This window comes from Castanea sativa, chromosome 12 (assembly GCF_040712315.1).
Source record: "Castanea sativa cultivar Marrone di Chiusa Pesio chromosome 12, ASM4071231v1".
Lineage (NCBI taxonomy): Eukaryota > Viridiplantae > Streptophyta > Magnoliopsida > Fagales > Fagaceae > Castanea > Castanea sativa.
The window spans coordinates 9837114-9859128 of record NC_134024.1 but is presented as its reverse complement, the minus strand read 5'-3'; the positions used below and the strand labels follow the sequence as shown (position 1 = coordinate 9859128).

The window sequence follows — 22015 nt, the reverse complement described above, 5'->3', positions numbered from 1 at the left end:
ACTTTTTTATTCATCATATCTCAACCAGTCAATATCTCAATCACTGCACCAGATAGTATAAATACCATGCCAAGGCCATTGGCAAAACACCAAATAATCCACATACAAGTTCAAAAACTACAAACCCCAGAAAGCATATTCTTAATTTTTGTGAGTAGTCCATGAAAATGAAGTCGATGAGATTGATTGGAAGCCTTAGCTGCATAATGCTAGTGATGGCCATATCAGCAGTAGCTCAACCATCATCCTCACCCACACCGGTGCTTGACAGTGCCGGACGTCCTCTTCAACGTGGTGTAGAATACTACATCAATCCTGCTATTACTGACAGTGGCGGTCGTTTTACCTTGATTAATAGAAATGATTCATGCCCCTTTTATGTTGGGCAGGAAAATGTTTCAGGCTTAGAAGGTCTTCCTGTCATCTTTACGCCTTTCGTGGAGGGAGAGACAGTGATTAGGGAGAATAGGGACTTTAGGGTTGCTTTCTCAGCGGCCACAATTTGTGTTCAGTCGACTGCATGGAAGTTAGGCGAGACGGACCCCGCAACTAATAGGAGATTGATTGTCACCGGAGAAGACCAAAGCTCACAAAGAACCGCAAATTACTTCCGGATAGAGAAAGCTAGTGTTGGAGGTGATATCTACCAGATTTCATGGTGTCCTACAGAAGTTTGTCCTATTTGTAAGTTTAATTGTGGTACTGTTGGTAACTTGGTTGAGAATGGAAAGATATTGTTAGCCTTGGATGGTAATGTGATTCCTGTTACCTTTGAGAGAAATGCTTAAATTTATTAGTCTTCCTTATTGTAAGGTAGAGTAAATAAATGGAGTTAGCTCCTTCCAATAATAAATAAATTAAGCATAATCATGTGTTTTGTAACTCCTTTGAGAAGTTGTGATTATATTTCAACAAATAATAAAAATGTAAATTTTATGTTTTAGATCTCTCTCTCATGCATGTGCATTCATAATTTCATTTGTGTTAACATAAATCTCTTATTTCGATGAGCAAAGATGAGTTGTTTTATGTTTACCATTCTTCATCCTTTATTCTTGTTACTTTTATTTTTTATGAAAAATTCCATTAACCTAAAAAAGAAATCATATCTCTCATCAACACATCCCAAACAGCTTGAGAATAGGACTGATTACAACACAATAACGACCTCAAAGGAAATGCAAATTTGGCATAACATGCACTATTCATTTTTTCATTTGCTTCTCTTCAAACCCAGCAGAAATTGCAGCATTCAAAAGAGCTTCTAAGCTCAGTTATATTACTTAATTATCATACTTGATACACGCTAAAGAACATAATAGCTAGGGACCGGCAATAAGAGCATCAAAATAGTGCCTTAAAGGATCTTAAACCATTTGGGAACACTCGAATAGTTTGTGCATTACACATGCTAGTGGAGGAAGAAGTGCCCAAGGTTGTTTTCCTGATGAAGCTAAGTGTATCACATATGGATTTGGACGAACTGAGGTTGGGATTTCCGAATGAGTTAATACTTAATAGTTTCGACTTTCGAGTGAAAGGCAAGCTGGAGGACTCACTGTTCTTTGGAAGTCTGAGTGTGAGTTATGGATATCGAGTTCCTCCATGCACCATACAGATGGGGTAGTTTGACTTTCGAACTGTCTAAAGGGATAATGACAGACCGAAGACATGACAAATTAGATTTACTCAAAATACTATCAGTGCAAAATGATCTTTTCTTGAGTTTACATAGGAGAGTTCATCAAGATCCTAACCATATGATACGAGAAAAGTGTGGGCAAAACGAAAGGTCCTAGACTCAAATTGAGAGTTTTACGGAAGTAGTGAATAGCTGCGCTACATGGGATTTGGGTTTTTTTTTTTTTTTTTGAGGAAAAAAAACCCTTAGTAATGTATTTTAATAATATTTACATACTTTATAGACATTATATGGAGAAAACATATTGTACATAATGCAAGAGAAAGAAAATATTAAGATAATAAAAACATTCACTTAAGGTAACCATAACCTTTAGGAAACATAACCCTCTCTATTTTAAGTCATGTCCATTTCGTCCATTTTATGATTTATATTTTAATTTTTTGGATGTACTAATATATAAAATACCATCTCATTTAAAATTTTAAATGATATAATAGTTTGAACACTTTAAATTAGTAAAATTAATTTGAATCATAAAATTGATGAAAATGATAGAACTTTTTTTTTTTTGGAGAATCCGGACAAAACATATTATTAAGGTAAACTGCTAAAATCAATCTATAAAACATAGGTGATATCTGGAGGTACATCTTCCACTCAGATTGACGAGAGAGGGGGGGGGGGGGAATGATTGCTCTTCTCGCCAGAGAATGAGCCACCTTGTTACAATACCTACGAACATAAGATAAGTGGAAAACAGAAAAATGTGAGGAAAGGTAATGAATATTTGCTACAATATAACCATACTGGGCTAGGAACCTGCGACCATCCTTGAGGGTACTGATAGAACTTGAAATGGAGGAGATTTTAGTAAATTTTATTACATTTTTTTAAAAAAAACTCATGTAAATTAACTCACGCACCCAAATGAGATCAAATATGGAATATTATTTGGACTATAGTACTCCAACCAACATCCAATGAGTATTTGATATGTTATACAACTAATACTCAGAAAATTATAGAATATCATTTATCTCACAGTCTCCAATCCTTAATTGATTGCTATACTTTAACATTGCTTCCCACAACGTGGAGGCACTTACCAGTAACTCATCCTATATATATCCTTAATTTTATACCTTTCCCTTTTATGCTTTCCAATATTTAAATCAAATTAAAAGACACAATGGAACTTAGCTTTTCCATCTTACAATTCCCCAATCGACTGTTAATTTAGGTTATTAGAATTTGTTCCATACATTGAATTTATCAATTTCCTCGCAATGTCACATTGATTTGTTCAAGCGGTAAGATTACAAAATATATGAATCTTTGCCAAGATCGTACTAGTAATTAAAACTATTAAATAATTATGTTGGGAACCACAATTTAACTCCCTACAACTACTCTAAAAATAAATCCGCGTGGCGTAATGTCAAATGCTGTAAAAAATTTAAGTGTGTTTTCCTTATCACTAATCGATTTTGAGGTGAAATAACATAGCTCATAGTCTAACAAATGGTTTCAGACCCAAGGTCATGGGTTCGAGTCACGAAAGTGTTTTTGTGAGGGAGGAATTGTTGGAGGGACCACATTTTGACTCCTTACAACCACTCTAAAAACCGGTCCACGTGGCGTGATGTCTAATGCCATAAAATATTTGAGTGTGTCTTCTTTATCACCAATAGGTTTTGAGGTGGAATGACACAACTCACGGTTCGACAAATTAATTAATTGATTATACGCCGTTTCCAACTTATTTTAGCCAAAGATTTAAAATAGAAAAGCGAAACATACCATCATTAATAGAGACCTCAATATGTATGCTTATCTTCACTTATTTTCAAAAAGAGCACAAGGTATTGTCTTACAATAATTATTATATCATATACTATATGATAAATAGAAATCATAGTTGAGATTAAGCTATCTTATCTTTGTGATAAGACTCTACACTCTTATTAATTATTAAGAATCTATTACTCTTCAGCGCGATGATCACTTCACAAGTATAAGTGCTTGTGGGTTGTTGGGGAAGTAAGGATCGGAGTTCAAGTCTCCAGAAATTAGCTTTACACACATATATACTTAAATTAGGTTAGAGTAGAATTTTCATCTTGTATTAAAAAAAAAAAATCAATTACTAATAATTTATTCTACGTAAAGTTCTACTACCTAAGTGTAAAAAAAAAAAATTCTACAATTAAAATTTTACTACCAAAAATTAAGTAATTTAAAATAAAAATTATACACCATACTTACACCAAGTGGATTCAATATATGTGTGTATTACACATTGTAAATTTAGTGTGCTTCTATCATGTTACATTAATGAAAGTATTTAAGTAATATAATTAAAATTGAATTACATATATATACACATATGTAAAATGAACTATAGTAATAGAGTTTTCACTTAAAATGTTAATAATTTAAATACACTTATAATGAGTCACATGGCAAAATGAAGATGTACAACTTGTAATCCTTATATGAACTATATAGTGATAGTACAATGTGCAAGACCCAACTTTTATTATTAAAAAAAATTATAATAGACTATAAAATAATATTAAATAAATATTGAAACTTTTTTTTTTTTTGAATTTTTGGAACTCTTAGTGGTAGGATTTTAATCGAGTACTTTTTCTTTAGTTTTTTATTTTTAATTTTTAGCGATAGAGCCTCATTTCAATAGACGAACAATTATGTCAATTTAATGTACTTCGAATGTGCTACATGATATAGACGAAGAATTTGAAAAATAAAACATTTTTTAATAATTCAATAGCTAAAACAATAAGAGAGATTGAAACTATAGTTTTTCTAATAAAGGAGAGTAGATAATGTCTTAAGTTATAAGACTCTTAGTTAGTGTAATATATTATCGAGTGAGATTTAGTTCTGATTCTCAAAAACGAATTCTTAGCTTGGCCATTGATAAACATGAAACCGACCTAGTGGGATTCTTAAATATTGATAATAACTAAATGTCCCAAGTATATGCTGCTTCCTTATGATTTGTCCTTTTGTAACAAGAGCACTTTTCACAGTTCAACAACTACGATGAGATGAACGGTATGTTAGTAGTCGTGCTATATATAGAGGGCGCACTCTAGCTCACTCAAAACCAAGAGAAAGATCTATGAAGTAATTTACAGGGAAGTAGACATGGCGTGATAGCTCGGGCTCATCTTCACGGGCGCATCAAAAGCTCTAAGATGAGCCTGAATCAATATCACTCTTGTATGCTTCTTTGCATATATAGTTTGAGCCATCGACAGTAGCTTATGCTCGATAACGGTAACTCAAAGAGTTTCTTTTGTAAATTTCTTTCTCTTTGTTTATTTTCATATGCTCTTATTGTGGTTTTTAAAAAAAAATTGGTGCTTGCTTTTAAGGAAATGTAGAGCAGTAAAATCATAGCCAGAAACCTTTTGTGCTCATCCAGTACAAACAGGCAATATGATTTTTTTCATACTTATTATTTGCGATAAAAAAAAGAAGAAGCAAATTAGTACACCAATTAGTAGTTTTTGTTTATTAATACACTAATTAGTAGCAAACTCAATCTTATTATCCCCCTTCAAATTTTTTGGTCATTAATACACTAATTAGTAGTTGTGGTAATTGATTAGTAATAACTAGTAAATTAACCTAGCTATATGAAAGCATAAAATAAATCTTTGACTCGAGTCTCTACCATGCCCTAGAAATTACATCTACGTCGATGGTATATCCTTCATGGGACAAAACCACGTGGGAAGTTTTAATATACATAGATAGTAGCTTCAAATCTTATATTTATGTGTGAATAGGTAACCAAGGGACAATTAAAACATTCTAAAAAGGTGGGCTCGGTGTGTGTATCCAAATTGAAAAACTGTGCATGTCTGGCTAGGCTTCGACTTTTCTCCTGTACTTGGGTTCAACTTCTTCCGCCGTCTTAAAATATTCAGAGTTTACAAATATAACTTTCTGCCCACTGTGTTGTACGGAAATGACCAAGATCTCACACGCGCAGGTTGCAAAAGTCTTAGCCCTTACCGTGTTTAATGCTATTAATGACATCCGTAAGGTACAACTAATTCTCAATCGGATAAGCTTTCATGGACTTTTTTATTCATCATATCTCAACCATTCAAGATCTCAATGACGTGCCATATATCACCGCACCAAATGGTATAAATACCATGCCAAGGCCATTGGCAAACCACCAAATAATTTTCATATACAAGATTACAAGTTCAAAACCTACAAATCCCAGAGAGCAAATTCTTAGTTTTTTGTGAGCAATCCTTGAAAATGAAGTCGATGAGATTGATTGGAAGCCTTAGCTGCATAATGCTAGTGATGGCCATATCTGCAGTAGCTCAACCATCATCCTCACCCGCACCGGTGCTTGACAGTGCCGGGCGTCCTATTCAACGTGGTGTAGAATACTACATCAATCCTGCTATTACTGACAATGGCGGTCGTTTCACCTTGATTGATCGAAATGACTCATGCCCCTTTTATGTTGGGCAGGAAAATGGCTATGGCTCAGGGTCAGGTCTCCCTGTCATCTTCACACCTTTCGTGGAGGGAGAGACAGTGATTAGGGAGAATAGAGACTTTCGGGTTGTTTTCTCAGCGGCCACAATCTGTGTTCAGTCGACTGCATGGAAGTTAGGCGAAACGGACCCCGAGACTAAAAGGAGATTAATTGTCACTGGAGAAGACCAAAGCACACGAGGAACCGCAAATTACTTTCGGATAGAGAAAGCTAGTGTTGGAGGTGATATCTACCAGATTTCATGGTGTCCTACAGATGTTTGTCATACTTGTAAGTTTAACTGTGGTACTGTAGGTAACTTGGTTGAGAATGGAAAAAGGTTGTTAGCCTTGGATGGTAATGTGATTCCTGTTACCTTTGAGAGAAAGGCTTAAATTTATTAGTCTACCTTATTGAAAGGCAGAATAAATAAATGGAGTTAGCTCCTTCCAATATTAAATAAAGGGTAGGCATGTGTTTTGTAACTCCTTTTGGGAAATTGTGATTATATTTTCAACAATTAAGAAAAGGGTAAATTTTATGTTTAAGATCTCTCTCTCTCTCTCTCTCTCTCTCTCTCTTGTATGTACAATCATTTGTGTTAACATAAATCTCTTATCTTTGTGGGCAAAGATGAGTTGTTTTATGTTTACCATTCCTCATCACTTATTCCTTTTACTTTTTTTTAACGAAAAATTCCATTAACCAAAAATAGAAAATATATCTCTTATCCACACATCCCAAACAGCTTGAGGATAGGATTGATTAAAACACAATAAGAACCTCAAAGGAAATGAAAATTAGGCATAACATGCACTATTCTTCTTCTTTTTTTTCTTTTTTTCTTTCTTTTTTTTTCATTTTCCTCTCTTCAAACCCAGCACAAATTGCAGCATTCAAAAGAGCTTCAGCTCAGTTATATTACTTAATTATCATACTTGATACACGCTAAAGAACATAATAGCTAGGTACCGGCAATAAGAGCATCAAAACAGTACCTTAAAGGATCTTAAACCATTTGGGAACACTCGAATAGTTTGTGCATTACACATGCTAGTGGAGGAAGAAGTGCCCAAGGTTGTTTTCCTAATGAAGCTAAGTGTATCACATATGGATTTGGACGAACTGAGGTTGGGATTTCCGAATGAGTTAATACTTAATAGTTTCGACTTTCGAGTGAAAGGCAAACTGGAGGACACACTGTTCGTTGGAAGTCTAAGTGTGAGTTATGGATATCGAGTTCCTCCATGCACCATACAGATGGGGTAGTTTGACTTTCGAACTGTCTAAAGGGATAATGACAGACCGAAGACATGACAAATTAGATTTACTCAATATACTATCAGTGCAAAATGATCTTTTCTTGAGTTTACATAGGAGAGTTCATCAAGATCCTAACCATATGATACGAGAAAAGTGTGGGCAAAACGAAAGGTCCTAGACTCAAATTGAGAGTTTTACGGAAGTAGTGAATAGCTGCGCTACTTGGGATTTGGGTTTTTTTTTTTGGAAAAAAAAACACTTAGTAATGTATTTTAATAATATTTACATACTTTATAGACATTATATGAAGAAAACATATTGTACATAATGCAAGAGAAAGAAAATATTAAGATAATAAAAACATTCACTTAAGGTAACCATAACCTTTAGGAAACCTAACCCTCTCTATTTTAAGACATGTCCATTTCGTCCATTTTATGATTTATATTTTAATTTTTTGGATCTACTAATATATAAAATACCATCTCATTTAAAATTTTAAATGATATAATAGTTTGAACACTTTAAATTAGTAAAATTAATTTGAATCATAAAATTGATGAAAATGATAGAACTTTTTTTTTTTTTTTTGGAGAATCCGGACAAAACATATTATTAAGGTAAACTGCTAAAATCAATCTATAAAACATGGGTGATATCTGGAGGTACATCTTCCACTCAGATTGACAAGAGGGGGGGGGGGGGGGGGAATGATTGCTCTTCTCGCCAGAGAATGAGCCACCTTGTTACAATATCTATGAACATAAGATAAGTTGAAAACAGAAAAAATGTGAGGAAAGGTAATGAATATTAGCTACAATATAACCATACTGGGCTAGGAACCTGCGACCATCCTTGAGGGTACTGATAGAACTTGAAATGGAGAAGATTTTAGTAACTTTTATTACATTTTTTTTTTTAACTCATGTAAATTAACTCACGCACCCAAATGAGATCAAATATGGAATATTATTTGGACTATAGTACTCCAACCAACATCCAATGAGTATTTGATATGATATATAACTAATACTCAGAAAATTATAGAATATCATGTATCTCACAGTCTCCAATCCTTAATTGATTGCTATACTTTAACATTGCTTCCCACAACGTGGAGGCACTTACGAGTAACTCATCCTATATATATCCTTAATTTTATACCTTTCCCTTTTATGCTTTCCAATATTTAAATCAAATTAAAAGACACAATGGAACTTAGCTTTTCCATCTTACAATTCCCCAATCGACTGTTAATTTAGGTTATTAGAATTTGTTCCATACATTGAATTTATCAATTTCCTCGCAATGTCACATTGATTTGTTCAAGCGGTAAGATTACAAAATATATGAATCTTTGCCAAGATCGTACTAGTAATTAAAACTATTAAATAATTATGCTGGGAACCACAATTTAACTCCCTACAACCACTCTAAAAATAGACCCGTGTGACGTAATGTCAAATGCTGTAAAAGATTTAAGTGTATTTTCCTTATCACTAATTGATTTTGAGGTGGAATAACATAGTCCACAGTCCGACAAATGGTTTCAGAGCTAAGGTCATGGGTTCGAGTCACGAAAGTGTTTTTGTGAGGGAGGAATTGTTGGAGGGACCACATTTTGACTCCTTACAACCACTCTAAAAACCGGTCCACGTGGCGTGATGTCTAATGCCATAAAATATTTGAGTGTGTATTCTTTATCACCAATAGGTTTTGAAGTGGAATGGCACAGCTCACGGTTCGACAAATTAATTAATTGATTATATGTCATTTCCAACTTCTTTTAGCCAAAGATTTAAAATAGAAAAGTGAAACATACCCTCCATGATAGAGACCTCAATATGTATGCTTATCTTCACTTATTTTCAAAAAGAGCACAAGGTATTGTCTTACAATAATTATTATATCATATACTATATGATAAATACAAATCATAGTTGAGATTAAGCTATCTTATCTTTGTGATAAGACTCTACACTCTTATTAATTATTAAGAATCTATTACTCTTCAGCGCGATGATCACTTCACAAGTATAAGTGCTTGTGAGGTGTTGGGGGAGTAAGGATTGGAGTTCAAGTCTCCATAAATGAGCTTTACACACATATATACTTAAATTAGGTTAGAGTATAATTTTCATCTTGTATTAAAAAAAGAATCAATTACTAATAATTTATTCTACGTAAAGTTCTATTACCTAAGTGTAAAAAAAAAAACTCTACAATTAAAATTCTACTACCAAAAATTAAGTAATTTAAAATAAAAATTATACTCCATACTTACACCAAGTGGATTCAATATATGTGTGTATTACACATTGTAAATTTAGTGTGCTTCTATCATATTACATTAATGAAAGTATTTAAACAATATAATTAAAATTGAATTACATATATATACACATATGTAAAATGAACTATAGTAATAGAGTTTTCACTTAAAATGTTAATAATTTAAATACACTTATAATGAGTCACACGGCAAAATGAAGATGTACAACTTGTAATCCTTATATGAACTATATAGTGATAGTACAATGTGCAAGACCCAACTTTTATTATTAAAGAAAATTATAATAGACTATAAAATAATATTAAATAAATATTGAAACTTTTTTTTTTTGAATTTTTGGAACTCTTAGTGGTAGGATTTTAATCGAGTACTTTTTCTTTAGTTTTTTTAATTTTTAGCGATAGAGCCTCATTTCAATAGACGAACAATTATGTCAATTTAATGTACTTCGAATGTGCTACATGATATAGACCAAGAATTAGAAAAATAAAACATTTTTTAATAATTCAATAGCTAAAACAATAAGAGAGATTGAACCTATAGTTTTTCTAATAAAGGAGAGTAGATAATGTCTTAAGTTACAAGACTCTTGGTTAGTATGATATATTATCGAGTGAGATTTAGTTCTGATTCTCGAAAACGAATTCTTAGCTTGGCCATTGATAAACATGAAACCGACCTAGTGGGATTCTTAAATATTGATAATAACTAAATGTCCCAAGTATATGCTGCTTCCTTATGATTTGTCCTTTTGTAACAAGAGCACTTTTCACAGTTCAACACTACGATGAGATGAACGGTATGTTAGTAGTCGTGCTATATATAGAGGGCGCACTCTAGCTCACTCAAAACCAAGAGAAAGATCTATGAAGTAATTTACAGGGAAGTAGACATGGCGTGATATTGCTCGGGCTCATCTTCACGGGCGCATCAAAAGCTCTAAGATGAGCCTGAATCAATATCACTCTTGTATGCTTCTTTGCATATATAGCCTGAACCATCGACAGTAGCTTATGCTCGATAACGGTAACTCAAAGAGTCTCTCTTGTAAATTTCTTTCTCTTTGTTTATTTTCATATGCTCTTATTGTGGTTTAAAAAAAAAATTGGTGCTTGCTTTTAAGGAAATGTAGAGCAGTAAAATCATAGCCAGAAACCTTTTGTGCTCATCCAGTACAAACAGGCAATATGATTTTTTTCATACTTATTATTAGCGAAAAAAAAAAAAAAAAGCAAATTAGTACACCAATTAGTAGTTTTTGTTTATTAATACACTAATTAGTAGCAAACTCAATCTTATTATCCCCCTTCAAATTTTTTGGTCATTAATACACTAATTAGTAGTTGTGGTAATTGATTAGTAATAACTAGTAAATTAACCTAGCTATATGAAAGTATAAAATAAATCTTTTACTCGAGTCTCTACCATGCCCTAGAAATTACGTCTACGTCGATGGTATATCCTTCATGGGACAAAACCACGTGGGAAGTTTTAATATACATAGATAGTAGCTTCAAATCTTATATTTATGTGTGAATAGGTAACCAAGGGACAATTAAAACATTCTAAAAAGGTGGGCTCGGTGTGTGTATCCAAATTGAAAAACTGTGCATGTCTGGCTAGGCTTCGACTTTTCTCCTGTACTTGGGTTCAACTTCTTCCGCCGTCTTAAAATCTTCAGAGTTTACAAATATAACTTTCTGCCCACCGTGTTGTACGGAAATGACCAAGATCTCACACGCGCAGGTTGCAAAAGTCTTAGCCCTTACCGTGTTTAATGCTATTAATGACATCCGTAAGGTACAAGTAATTCTCAATCGGATAAGCTTTCATGGACTTTTTTATTCATCATATCTCAACCATTCAAGATCTCAATGACGTGCCATATATCACCGCACCAAATGGTATAAATAACATGCCAAGGCCATTGGCAAAACACCAAATAATTTTCATATACAAGATTACAAGTTCAAAAACTACAAATCCCAGAGAGCAAATTCTTAGTTTTTTGTGAGCAATCCTTGAAAATGAAGTCGATGAGATTGATTGGAAGCCTTAGCTGCCTAATGCTAGTGATGGCCATATCTGCAGTAGCTCAACCATCATCCTCACCCGCACCGGTGCTTGACAGTGCCGGGCGTCCTATTCAACGTGGTGTAGAATACTACATCAATCCTGCTATTACTGACAATGGCGGTCGTTTCACCTTGATTGATCGAAATGACTCATGCCCCCTTTATGTTGGGCAGGAAAATGGCTATGGCTCAGGGTCAGGTCTCCCTGTCATCTTCACACCTTTCGTGGAGGGAGAGACAGTGATTAGGGAGAATAGAGACTTTAGGGTTGTTTTCTCAGCGGCCACAATCTGTGTTCAGTCGACTGCATGGAAGTTAGGCGAAACGGACCCCGAGACTAAAAGGAGATTAATTGTCACTGGAGAAGACCAAAGCACACGAGGAACCGCAAATTACTTTCGGATAGAGAAAGCTAGTGTTGGAGGTGATATCTACCAGATTTCATGGTGTCCTACAGATGTTTGTCCTACTTGTAGGTTTAACTGTGGTACTGTAGGTAACTTGGTTGAGAATGAAAAGAGGTTGTTAGCCTTGGATGGTAATGTGATTCCTGTTACCTTTGAGAGAAAGGCTTAAATTTATTAGTCTACCTTGTTGAAAGGTAGAATAAATAAATGGAGTTAGCTCCTTCCAATATTAAATAAAGGGTAGGCATGTGTTTTGTAACTCCTTTTGGGAAATTGTGATTATATTTTCAACAATTAAGAAAAGGGTAAATTTTATGTTTAAGATCTCTCTCTCTCTCTCTTGTATGTACAATCATTTGTGTTAACATAAATCTCTTATCTTTGTGGGCAAAGATGAGTTGTTTTATGTTTACCATTCCTCATCACTTATTCCTTTTACTTTCTTTTAATGAAAAATTCCATTAACCAAAAATAGAAAATATATCTCTTATCCACACATCCCAAATAGCTTGAGGATAGGATTGATTACAACACAATAACGACCTCAAAGGAAATGAAAATTAGGCATAACATGCACTATTCTTTTTTTTCTTTTTTCTTTCTTTTTTCATTTTCCTCTCTTCAAACCCAGTAGAAATTGCAGCATTCAAAAGACCTTCTAAGCTCAGTTACATTACTTAATTATCATACTTGATACATGCTAAGAAAACATAATAGCTAGGTAATAAGAGCATCCAAACATGACTTTGCATCTCCCTCCACAATAGTGGTGGCAACGTTTCACCCAACACAAAGACGACACAAATTTTTTAGGATCAATGTTTAATGCAAATGTGTTTATGTCAACGTGGATTGATGTGTTTTAACACGATTAATAAATAAGTCAATTCTGAGTTAACTTGCATAATCCACAGTTTACCAAAAATGACCCAATTTATATAAATAAATGTTATTTTTATCTACCATAAATTTTAAATCTAAATATAGTTAATTAATTAGATAATTTTGATGTTTATATTGAGTTTCAAATATATTTGTTGCCAATTGTGTAGACACCGCACTTTGTATCCTTTACGACTCGGGTCCTCGTTTCCCAATCATGTTTGAACTCTAAGGTCTAAGGCCAGTTTAAAGTCCAATCAAATATTAAATTGACTTGAGGAGTGTTAAAATAGAAAATATAACCTTTTTAATGAGCAAAAATATATTTTTGGAAATAAATTTACCAAAGTGGCTCTCGATCTGTGTACGCAACTAGGGTTTCAAAAGCATAAGAAATACAAGTTTTCTGCAATAATGGTTGAAGTTTGGAACAAATCTCACATTGTCTGGGAACTATTCCAAACCCCATTTTTTCAACTATAAAAAGCCTTACATAATACATTTTTAAAATACACAGAAATCTCACGGGAAAAACTTAAGATTCACCAAAAAATAATGAATCAAAAGGGAATTTTTAACAAAACACCCTCAAGTTATTATTTATTTGATTGAGACCTTTTTTGGCCCTAATACTTTGAGTTTAAGATTGTTAATCACTAATTTATTGAATTGTGAATAGATTGACTAAGGAGAATGTTAAAAAATCAAGCCTAGGAGCTTTTGCTTTAAGGTATTCTTTTGAACTTTTCTTTTTTCCTTTTTTGCTTTTAATCTTTTCTTTAATATGTTTCTTTGTTTAGTTTATGGTTATATATGTTTGCTTAGGTTAGTTTTAGGTTTTCTTTATGTTTTTAAGCATGTTAGGTTGCTATATTTTACGTTTTTTTAAAAAATATTTTTTATCTTGTTTGGCTTTTGCTCTATTTATATGTTAATTAAGCTTTTTGGGTAAGGATTTGTGTACGCATGGTCTAGCCTGCGCATGCAGGCTGAACTAATGCGTACGTAGACTTGTTTTAGTGTGCGTAATGTTGTTACCTAGAAACTCTAATTTTTATTTGTTTTATTTTTGTATTCACATGTTTGTCTTGTGTAGCCTCTTTTTCACATATTTTTAAGCCCCATTTTTGCTTGTTTACCTTTTAACATGTTTGTTTGTTATCACATGTCTCGTTGCTCTGTGGATAGATAAGTGTGTTTGTTTAGGGTTAAAGATGCCATATTATTTGTTAGATGCATGCTAGTGGGTATGTGAGTCTAGAATATAAGTATTTGAATAGTTTTTAACAGGGTTAAGATATAGGACACAATGATGGGAGGCCAACCTCTTGGTTGGGCGATCTTGGGTGCCTAACACCTTCCCAAACTTTGGTAGTAAAATCAAAGGTCTTTCCTCGAAAGGACGCTATATTCATGGTTCCTAGACTATATAACTAGGTGGCAACTCCATTATACATTTTCCCCTTGCGCCCACAAACTGTTGCAATAAGCTTTTGCTGCAATAAAAGATTTTTAATAATTTTTTAAATAAGGTTATTGCAACAAAATAAATCATTGCTATAACTTATTGCAGCACAGTTAAATAATTTTTGACAGCGAATGTTGTTCAATTAATGTGTTTGGTTTAGTACAAAGACAAATTTCAAGACTTGTAATATTGTTTGAGTTGCAAAGTTTCACTCAGAAGTACAAGATCAATTATCCAAGAGACAACTTAAGAAAAAGATGTGTTTGGTTTTTTGTTAGACCTTCAATGCCTCTTCGGTCAATACAAGCTTGGTTCTAGGCATACTCTCGTTGACAATTCGATCAAACTAGAATCTAGATTCCTGATATGTTTTATATAGTCAACTACTAACTTGGAACCCATGATCTACATGCTAAACTATATATACAAGGTCACAATATAGCCAACCAAAACAAAGATTTGAGATATTTTAGAAGGCTTGTGTTGTGTGCTACCATAGAAAGATCAAAAACCTCTATTCACCACATATGTGAGTATAAAAAGCAAATCTAAAGACAAAGTTGTTATTTCCTAATCAAGGTTGAAGCCACAAAGTATCATCACAATATAATTATTGTGGAGTCAAATTTTTAAGGTGATCCTTGAAGTCATAGATATGGTTCGTGTGGAAGATTTCAAATTAGAAGTGCTCAAGTGGCTTGGAGCAAATTGTGGGATCACATCTATAAGTATCTACATACTGAGTAGCAATAAGGGATTTGGTTAAGTCTCAATTGTAATAATTCAATCCTAATATTCATATTTTCCTAGAGGTCAGGGCTAACCCCAATAGTAGTTTTTGTCTCTTGATGTATTAATTTTGGGGAAATCATTTTGTAGTTTAATTTCTAAACTTGAAATTTTGTATTTACAGGTTGGTTAAAACATGCAGATAAGAAGCTAAATGTTGTAGATGCAACAGGTTGGATGAAATATACTTCAATGGTAGTTGGTCATGACCAATCCTACTGTGAGCCATGAAAACCTTAAGCTAGAATTTGTAGTGGTTTGGGAAGGATCAAGACCCTCTAGAGTTTCTATAGGGTACTCTACAATGTAGAGTTCTTTAAATCCACACCATCCACTTAAATAAAATGTTATGATTATGCTACATCATGAATCCACTAACAAAAACTTAACAAAAGTAAAATTTTTCCATAAAAAGTTCAAAACCATTCATGATAAAACCAAAAAAGCAAAATTTGTACCTCTTTCTCCCTCCCTACCAATCTCAATAAGAATCCATGGAAAATTCAAGCCACAAAAACAAATCCATTGTCGGCTGCCATCTCTAATCAAACTCTACGGCCAAACCCATCAACTCAACCAAACTCCATAAACAAAATTGGTAATTGATAATGGATTCTATACTCAAAGATCGGAAGTGGATGAAGAAATGGGATTTTTTGGATTTTACTGTGAATGATTTGAACTTTTTATACATGGGAAATATTACATTTTTTTAATGTTTCTGTTAGTGAATTCATGATGTGACATAAACTTAACCTTTCATTTCAAGTGGATAGTGAGAATTTAAATAACTCTACGTGGTAGAACACCTAGGAACTTTAAAGGATTTTAATTCGTTTTGGAACTCTGTGGAAAGTGTCGATGGTATATCATTTGCATGAAACCAAACCATGGGAGAAGTGTTGGTTTACATAGAAATGACTTATCAATAACTCCTTTCTATCAACTTAAGCTTTTAAGAGTTCAATTTGATTTGATTTGATTTTTTTTTTTTGGAATTGATGATGGTATCTGTGTACATGCAGCATTAATTCAACAATCATAGCTGATGATTTTTATGTCAAACGCAATTCTGAAACTCTATAAAATTTATTCAGATTATTATGTTAAAAACTAATCTTCCTGAAATTTGCTCTTCCAGAAAATATAATGGCCTATAGCTGACTGCTTAAATATTTATCATACATCACTTTTCTCAACCAAAATAATCATTATCGTATATCACAACTACTTCCAACGCGGCCACAAAGCACACTCCTTAACAGTATTTCTACTGTTCTTTAATTACCAATTTAATTTTTTTTACCAAAACAAAGAGTTGCTCATAACACATCCTCGTTTATTATCAAACTTTTTATCTAAAGAATAAAAAAAGTAGATAGAGTTGTTGAACATATAAATTTATATATCTTGGTTGCTAGTCTCCCTTCTGCTTGACTGAAAACATCTTGTTAGCATCAAAAGGTTATTAATACAAGCCAAAATATTTAGATAAATACTTTGGTAATTAACATAGGGACTAATAGTGCTAATTTTTAAAACTTTAGGAGTCAATAGCGTTTATTCCAAACTTCCAGAATTAATAACGCTCAACATGTAAATGTTAAGCATTAACAATGTATTTTTGCCAAAAATAAGCATTAACAATGTATTTTTGCCAAAAATAAACATTAAAATAACGAGTCAACTATCTGTACCTTAACCATGTTTTGAGGCTAACCAAGATTGTCCATGTGTGAATAGGTAACCAAGTGACAATTCAAGCATTCTAAAAAGGTGGCCTCGGTGTATATATCCAAATTGAAAAGCTGTGCATGTACGGCTAGGCTTCGAATTTTCCCCTGTACTTGGGTTCTACGTCTTCCACCGTGTTGTACGGCTAGGCCTCGGTGCCCACTGTGTTGTACAAAAATGACTAATATCTCACATGTGCAGGTTGCAAAAGTCTTGGCCTTACCGTGTTTAATGCTATTAATGACATTCGTAAGGTACAAGTAATTTTCAATCGAATAAGCTTTTATGGACTTTTTTATTCATCATATCTCAACCGGTCGAGATCTCAATGACGTGCCATATATCACCGCACCAAATAGTATAAATACCATGCCAAGGCCATTGGCAAAACACCAAATAATTTTCATATACAATATTACAAGTTCAAAAACTACAAACCCCAGAGAGCAAATTCTTAGTTTTTTGTGAGCAATCCTTGAAAATGAAGTCGATGAGATTGATTGGAAGCCTTAGCTGCATAATGCTAGTGATGGCCATATCAGCAGTAGCTCAACCATCATCCTAACCCACACCGGTGCTTGACAGTGCCGAACGTCCCCTTCAATGTGGTGTAGAATACTACATCAATCCTGCTATTACTGACAATGGTGGTCGTTTCACCTTGATTGATTGAAATGATTCATGCCCCTTTTATGTTGGGCAGGAAAATGGCTCAGGGTTAGGTCTCCCTGTCATCTTCACACCTTTCGTGGAGGGAGAGACAGTGATTAGGGAGAATAGGGACTTCAAGGTTGTTTTCTCAGCGGCCACAATCTGTGTTCAGTCGACTGATGGAAGTTAGGCGAGACGGACCCCGAGACTAACAGGAGATTAATTGTCATTGGAGAGGACCAAAGCTCACAAACAACCGCAAATTACTTCCAGATAGAGAAAGCTAGTGTTGGAGGTGATATCTACCAGATTTCATGGTGTCCTACAGATGTTTGTCCTACTTGTAAGTTTAACTGTGGTACTGCTGGTAACTTGGTTGAGAATGGAAAGAGGTTGTTAGCCTTTGATGGTAATGTGATTCCTATTACCTTTGAGAGAAGGGCTTAAATTTATTAGTCTACCTTATTGAAAGGTAGAGTAAAGAAATGGAGTTAGCTCCTTCCAATATTAAATAAAGGGTAGGCGAGTGTTTTGTAACTCTTTTGGGAAGTTGTGATTATATTTTCAACAAATAAAAAAAAGGTAAATTTTATGTTTTAGATCTCTCTCTCATGTATGTGCATTCATATGTGTTAACATAAATCTCTTATTTCTGTGGGCAAAGATGAGTATTTATATTTTTACCATTCTTAATCCTTTATTCCTGTTATTTTTTTAATGAAAAATTCCATTTTAATGAAAAAAAGAAATTATATCTCTCATCAACACATCCCAAATAGCATGAGGATAGGACTGATTACAACACAGTAAGGACCTCAAAGGAAATGCAAATTTGGCATAACATGCACTTTTTTTTTTTTTCATTTGCCTCTCTTCAAACCCACCAGAAATTGCAGCATTCAAAAGAGCTTCTAAGCTCAATTATATTACTTAATTATCATACTTGATACATGCTAAAGAACATAATAGCTAGGTACCAGCGATAAGAGCGTCAAAATAGGGACGGAGCCACCGTTGGGCCAATTTTTTGAAAAAATATTATTATATATATGTGTACTAATTTTAACAATTTTGTTCTATAAAATTGCATTTTGTTGTGTGCACCCAAATACGACTGGTGGGCCTAAGAGGTATTTGGACTCACAATCTATTTGTATGGTGGGCTTTTGGATTTCCTACTATGGGTGATGCTGTGCTCGGCTAGTCCAGCTCTGTAGCTAACCCTTTACTCTAGTACTTTCCTTCCCTTTCCTAAGTGATGGCTCTTTAGTTCTACCACTTTTCTCCCCCCCCCCCCTCCCAATTGCTAACCTCTTCACCCCAATTTCCTCTACCTATTTATAGAATAAGTTAGTGGGGTTGGCATGATCGCTTTCCTGGTCAGTGGAGGGAGCGGTCCAATGTTGTCACCCTTGAGTGGGTGCTTTAAATGCGAATGAGATAAGATGAAACTGGCATTGAAACTAGTTCCACCGTTGGGTCTGTTGCTCAGCTGAGATGTTCCCTAGGTAGTGGAACCGTACTCTCTAAGCTATAGCCGTTCGGGTAGCCTAATCATCGGGGATGATGAAAACTCCGGTTGCCAACCATGTCATAAACATCTTCAACTTTAGGTCTCGGGATTTTGAGGAGCACCCAAGCTTATCCAAAATGAGATCGTGCATTTGGCCAACACTAGATTCTAGACTGTGGTGCTAACATAAAAGGCTTTCATAACCATCTGAGCTTTAAAGAGGGGGACGCCCGCACAATAGCCCTCCCTTGATTCATACTTGGCGCTCAGCGTGTGAATCAAGGACCCAGGTAGGATCATGACAGTGTCCTCCCAAGTATGTCGAGCGTCTCTGTAGTGCGGCCGGGGTGATGAATGTGGATCTCTTAAAAGTAGTGTCGTTTCAGATCATCACATTAATAATTGCAACCCGTTGGATAACGAGTTGTCTGACGGTTGGTGAACTGTTTGATGGTCCACGAACCGTCTGACGGTTCGTAAATCGCGCTACATGAGTGGGGAGGTTGTTCAGAAAAGTTATGAGGGGTCTTTTCCCGCTCTTCGCTCCATTAAATGCCCCAGTCTCTACATATGGTCATCCTTTGGTCTTCATTTCACTTTCTGCATCCTTTCACTCTTAATATTTTCTCTGCTGAGCCTCCCACCTCTACGTTTAAACACTCCTCTAGCTTCTCACTCTTTAGAGCCCAAAGTAAGTTTTCTCTGCCTCTCTCTTTTTTCAATTCTCCTTCGTTTTATGCTCTAAGAATGGGTTATTCTCATCTTCTCACCCTAGAGGATGTCGATATTGCGTACTGCAATATGGGCGATATCGAACTTGAGAAGGCCGCCAATTCGAGTGCTGCATTCTTTCCTCTGATGGTCGTACTTGAGGGTGGGGTTAGATTTCCTATAGACCCTCTCATAATAGGCACCCTAGGATTTCACGGTTTGTGTCCCAACCAATTTCCCCCTAACTTTTACAGAGTCGTTACTTGTGTCAACCGGTTGAATCAAATGTTCAGATTGCAACTAAATCATCATGACATCAATTTTATGTATAAATTGTGTGGCAATTTTTCGAGCAGTTATAACTTGAAAACTAGAGATATGCGAGTCCGGCTTATCTCTTGCTTGCCTGACTCCAACAAAAACTCAACTAACGAGTTTGTTCGGGTACGTGGCAACTGGCTAGCCGGCGAGCTACTCTGCCCGCTTTCGCCGCGTAATGTTGGTCGGTACCAAGAATCTTTGACTAGCATGACCATGCATCTTTTCATTATTTGAGCATTTAACTAATCTTTCTATTTTCGCTTCTGCTGCAGAGTCAAAAAGGTTCCTACCGGACTCCCAAGTCATACACGCGCGGGATCTGAACTTTGTTTTGAGGTCTGAGATTTTCATGTACGACGAAGGGCAACTTCGGGCATCTCATCTGATCCTCGGCATTACCCCGGCGTACACCACTTGGCAGAATTTCAGCCAGGTGCTTTTAGTCGACAGCCCACTCCTATCGTACATAGACGTCCGGCATAAAAAATTCCTTCCTCCATCATTCACTATTGGCGAAGCTCATGACCTCGGCCTTCGTTATACCACCGTAGATGACATCGCGCCTATAAGGGACGAATCTGCCGAACTTGTGTCCTAAAATTGAAGAAGACACGATGCTATCGAATAGCCAGAACCCACCGCTCGAACAGACAAGCAAGGGACTACCGAACAAGTAGGGACTTTAGGTGCCAAATCCGACCACGCGGCAAAAATGGTGAAGAAGAGGGAGATGACCATTGCCAGGTTTATACCCGGGGTCAGCCCTGTGGCCCAACGTCAATCCCCCCTAGGAACAGGTCAGACTCTTCCTGTTGGTGAGGTCAGAAAAAGGAAACGTGCTGCCAAAAAGAACGCTCCTGTCCTGGGTGATGCCCTGCTGAAGACTCCGCCCCGCATAAAGGTCGGACCTATAATCTAGGAGGCAGTGGTTGTTGCTCCACTTGCTGCCCAGGTCAGTGCTAATGTGGCGTCTTCCTCTCGACCCGAGGTTGGCTGGCAGCACTCTTTTCTTTTTGGGAATGAGCCTTTACCAGCGATCACCAGTCTCCGGATGTGGGATAAAGGCGAAGATGGGCGGGTGGCCTAAAGCTTGGTTCAGGGCCTCTTACTGCCCGAGGATGTTCAGTATTACTCGGTGGCGACTATGGGACGCTGGCTAGACGATTACAATAGCACACAATTGTTGTAATTCCCATTCCTTTTCATAGCACACGCTTGTAGTAGGCAGTTTTGCTCCCTGCCTCATCATTTTGTTATTATTCTATTTTCAGGCTACGCAGCTGACCAGCGTTATGGACGGGACGTTGAAGGACGCTGCAGAAGCTGTTGAGCGGGAGAAGGCTTTGAAGGCTGTGGCCGAAGTTACTGCCAAGGAGAGAGAGGAAGCTGCTGTAGCAACGGAGAGGAAAGCAGTGGATGCTGAGAAAGCTCTACGAACTGTCGAGAGCAAACTGTCCGCCATGGAAACAAAGTTAATTGAGACAGAGTTCAAGTTAGCGATGGCGGATAGCTTGAATCTGGCCCAAGCTGATCGAATTGCTGAATTGAAAAATTCCCTCGATGCTTGTGAGGACAAATGATACAACGCGGGCTCCACAGTCGCAGAAAACTCCGCAGAACCAGTCATTCACCAAGCTCGGCACCATGGGTTTGGGGAGGGATGGTTTTCTGCTCTTCAGGCTATGGGAGTGGCCGAGGAGTCTCCACTGTGGGATTCTGAGCGTAT

The 22015-nt window shown here is 35.7% G+C and overlaps 3 protein-coding genes and 1 pseudogene across 3 annotated transcripts; all 4 read left to right on the top strand.

The window, feature by feature from the left end:
* Positions 1 to 81: 81 nt before the first annotated feature.
* Positions 82 to 943, top strand: LOC142618296 (kunitz type trypsin inhibitor 104-like). The gene has a single exon (XM_075791204.1). The coding sequence runs from the start codon at positions 162 to 164 to the stop codon at positions 786 to 788; it is 627 nt and encodes a 208-aa protein (XP_075647319.1). The 5' UTR covers positions 82 to 161; the 3' UTR covers positions 789 to 943.
* A 4924-nt stretch (positions 944 to 5867) lies between these two features.
* On the top strand, positions 5868 to 6730 carry LOC142618854 (kunitz type trypsin inhibitor 106-like). The gene has a single exon (XM_075791889.1). The coding sequence runs from the start codon at positions 5954 to 5956 to the stop codon at positions 6575 to 6577; it is 624 nt and encodes a 207-aa protein (XP_075648004.1). The 5' UTR covers positions 5868 to 5953; the 3' UTR covers positions 6578 to 6730.
* A 4931-nt stretch (positions 6731 to 11661) lies between these two features.
* On the top strand, positions 11662 to 12542 carry LOC142618206 (kunitz type trypsin inhibitor 106-like). The gene has a single exon (XM_075791113.1). The coding sequence runs from the start codon at positions 11766 to 11768 to the stop codon at positions 12387 to 12389; it is 624 nt and encodes a 207-aa protein (XP_075647228.1). The 5' UTR covers positions 11662 to 11765; the 3' UTR covers positions 12390 to 12542.
* A 4948-nt stretch (positions 12543 to 17490) lies between these two features.
* Positions 17491 to 18341, top strand: LOC142621187 (kunitz type trypsin inhibitor 104-like; annotated as a pseudogene).
* The last annotated feature ends 3674 nt before the right edge of the window (positions 18342 to 22015 follow it).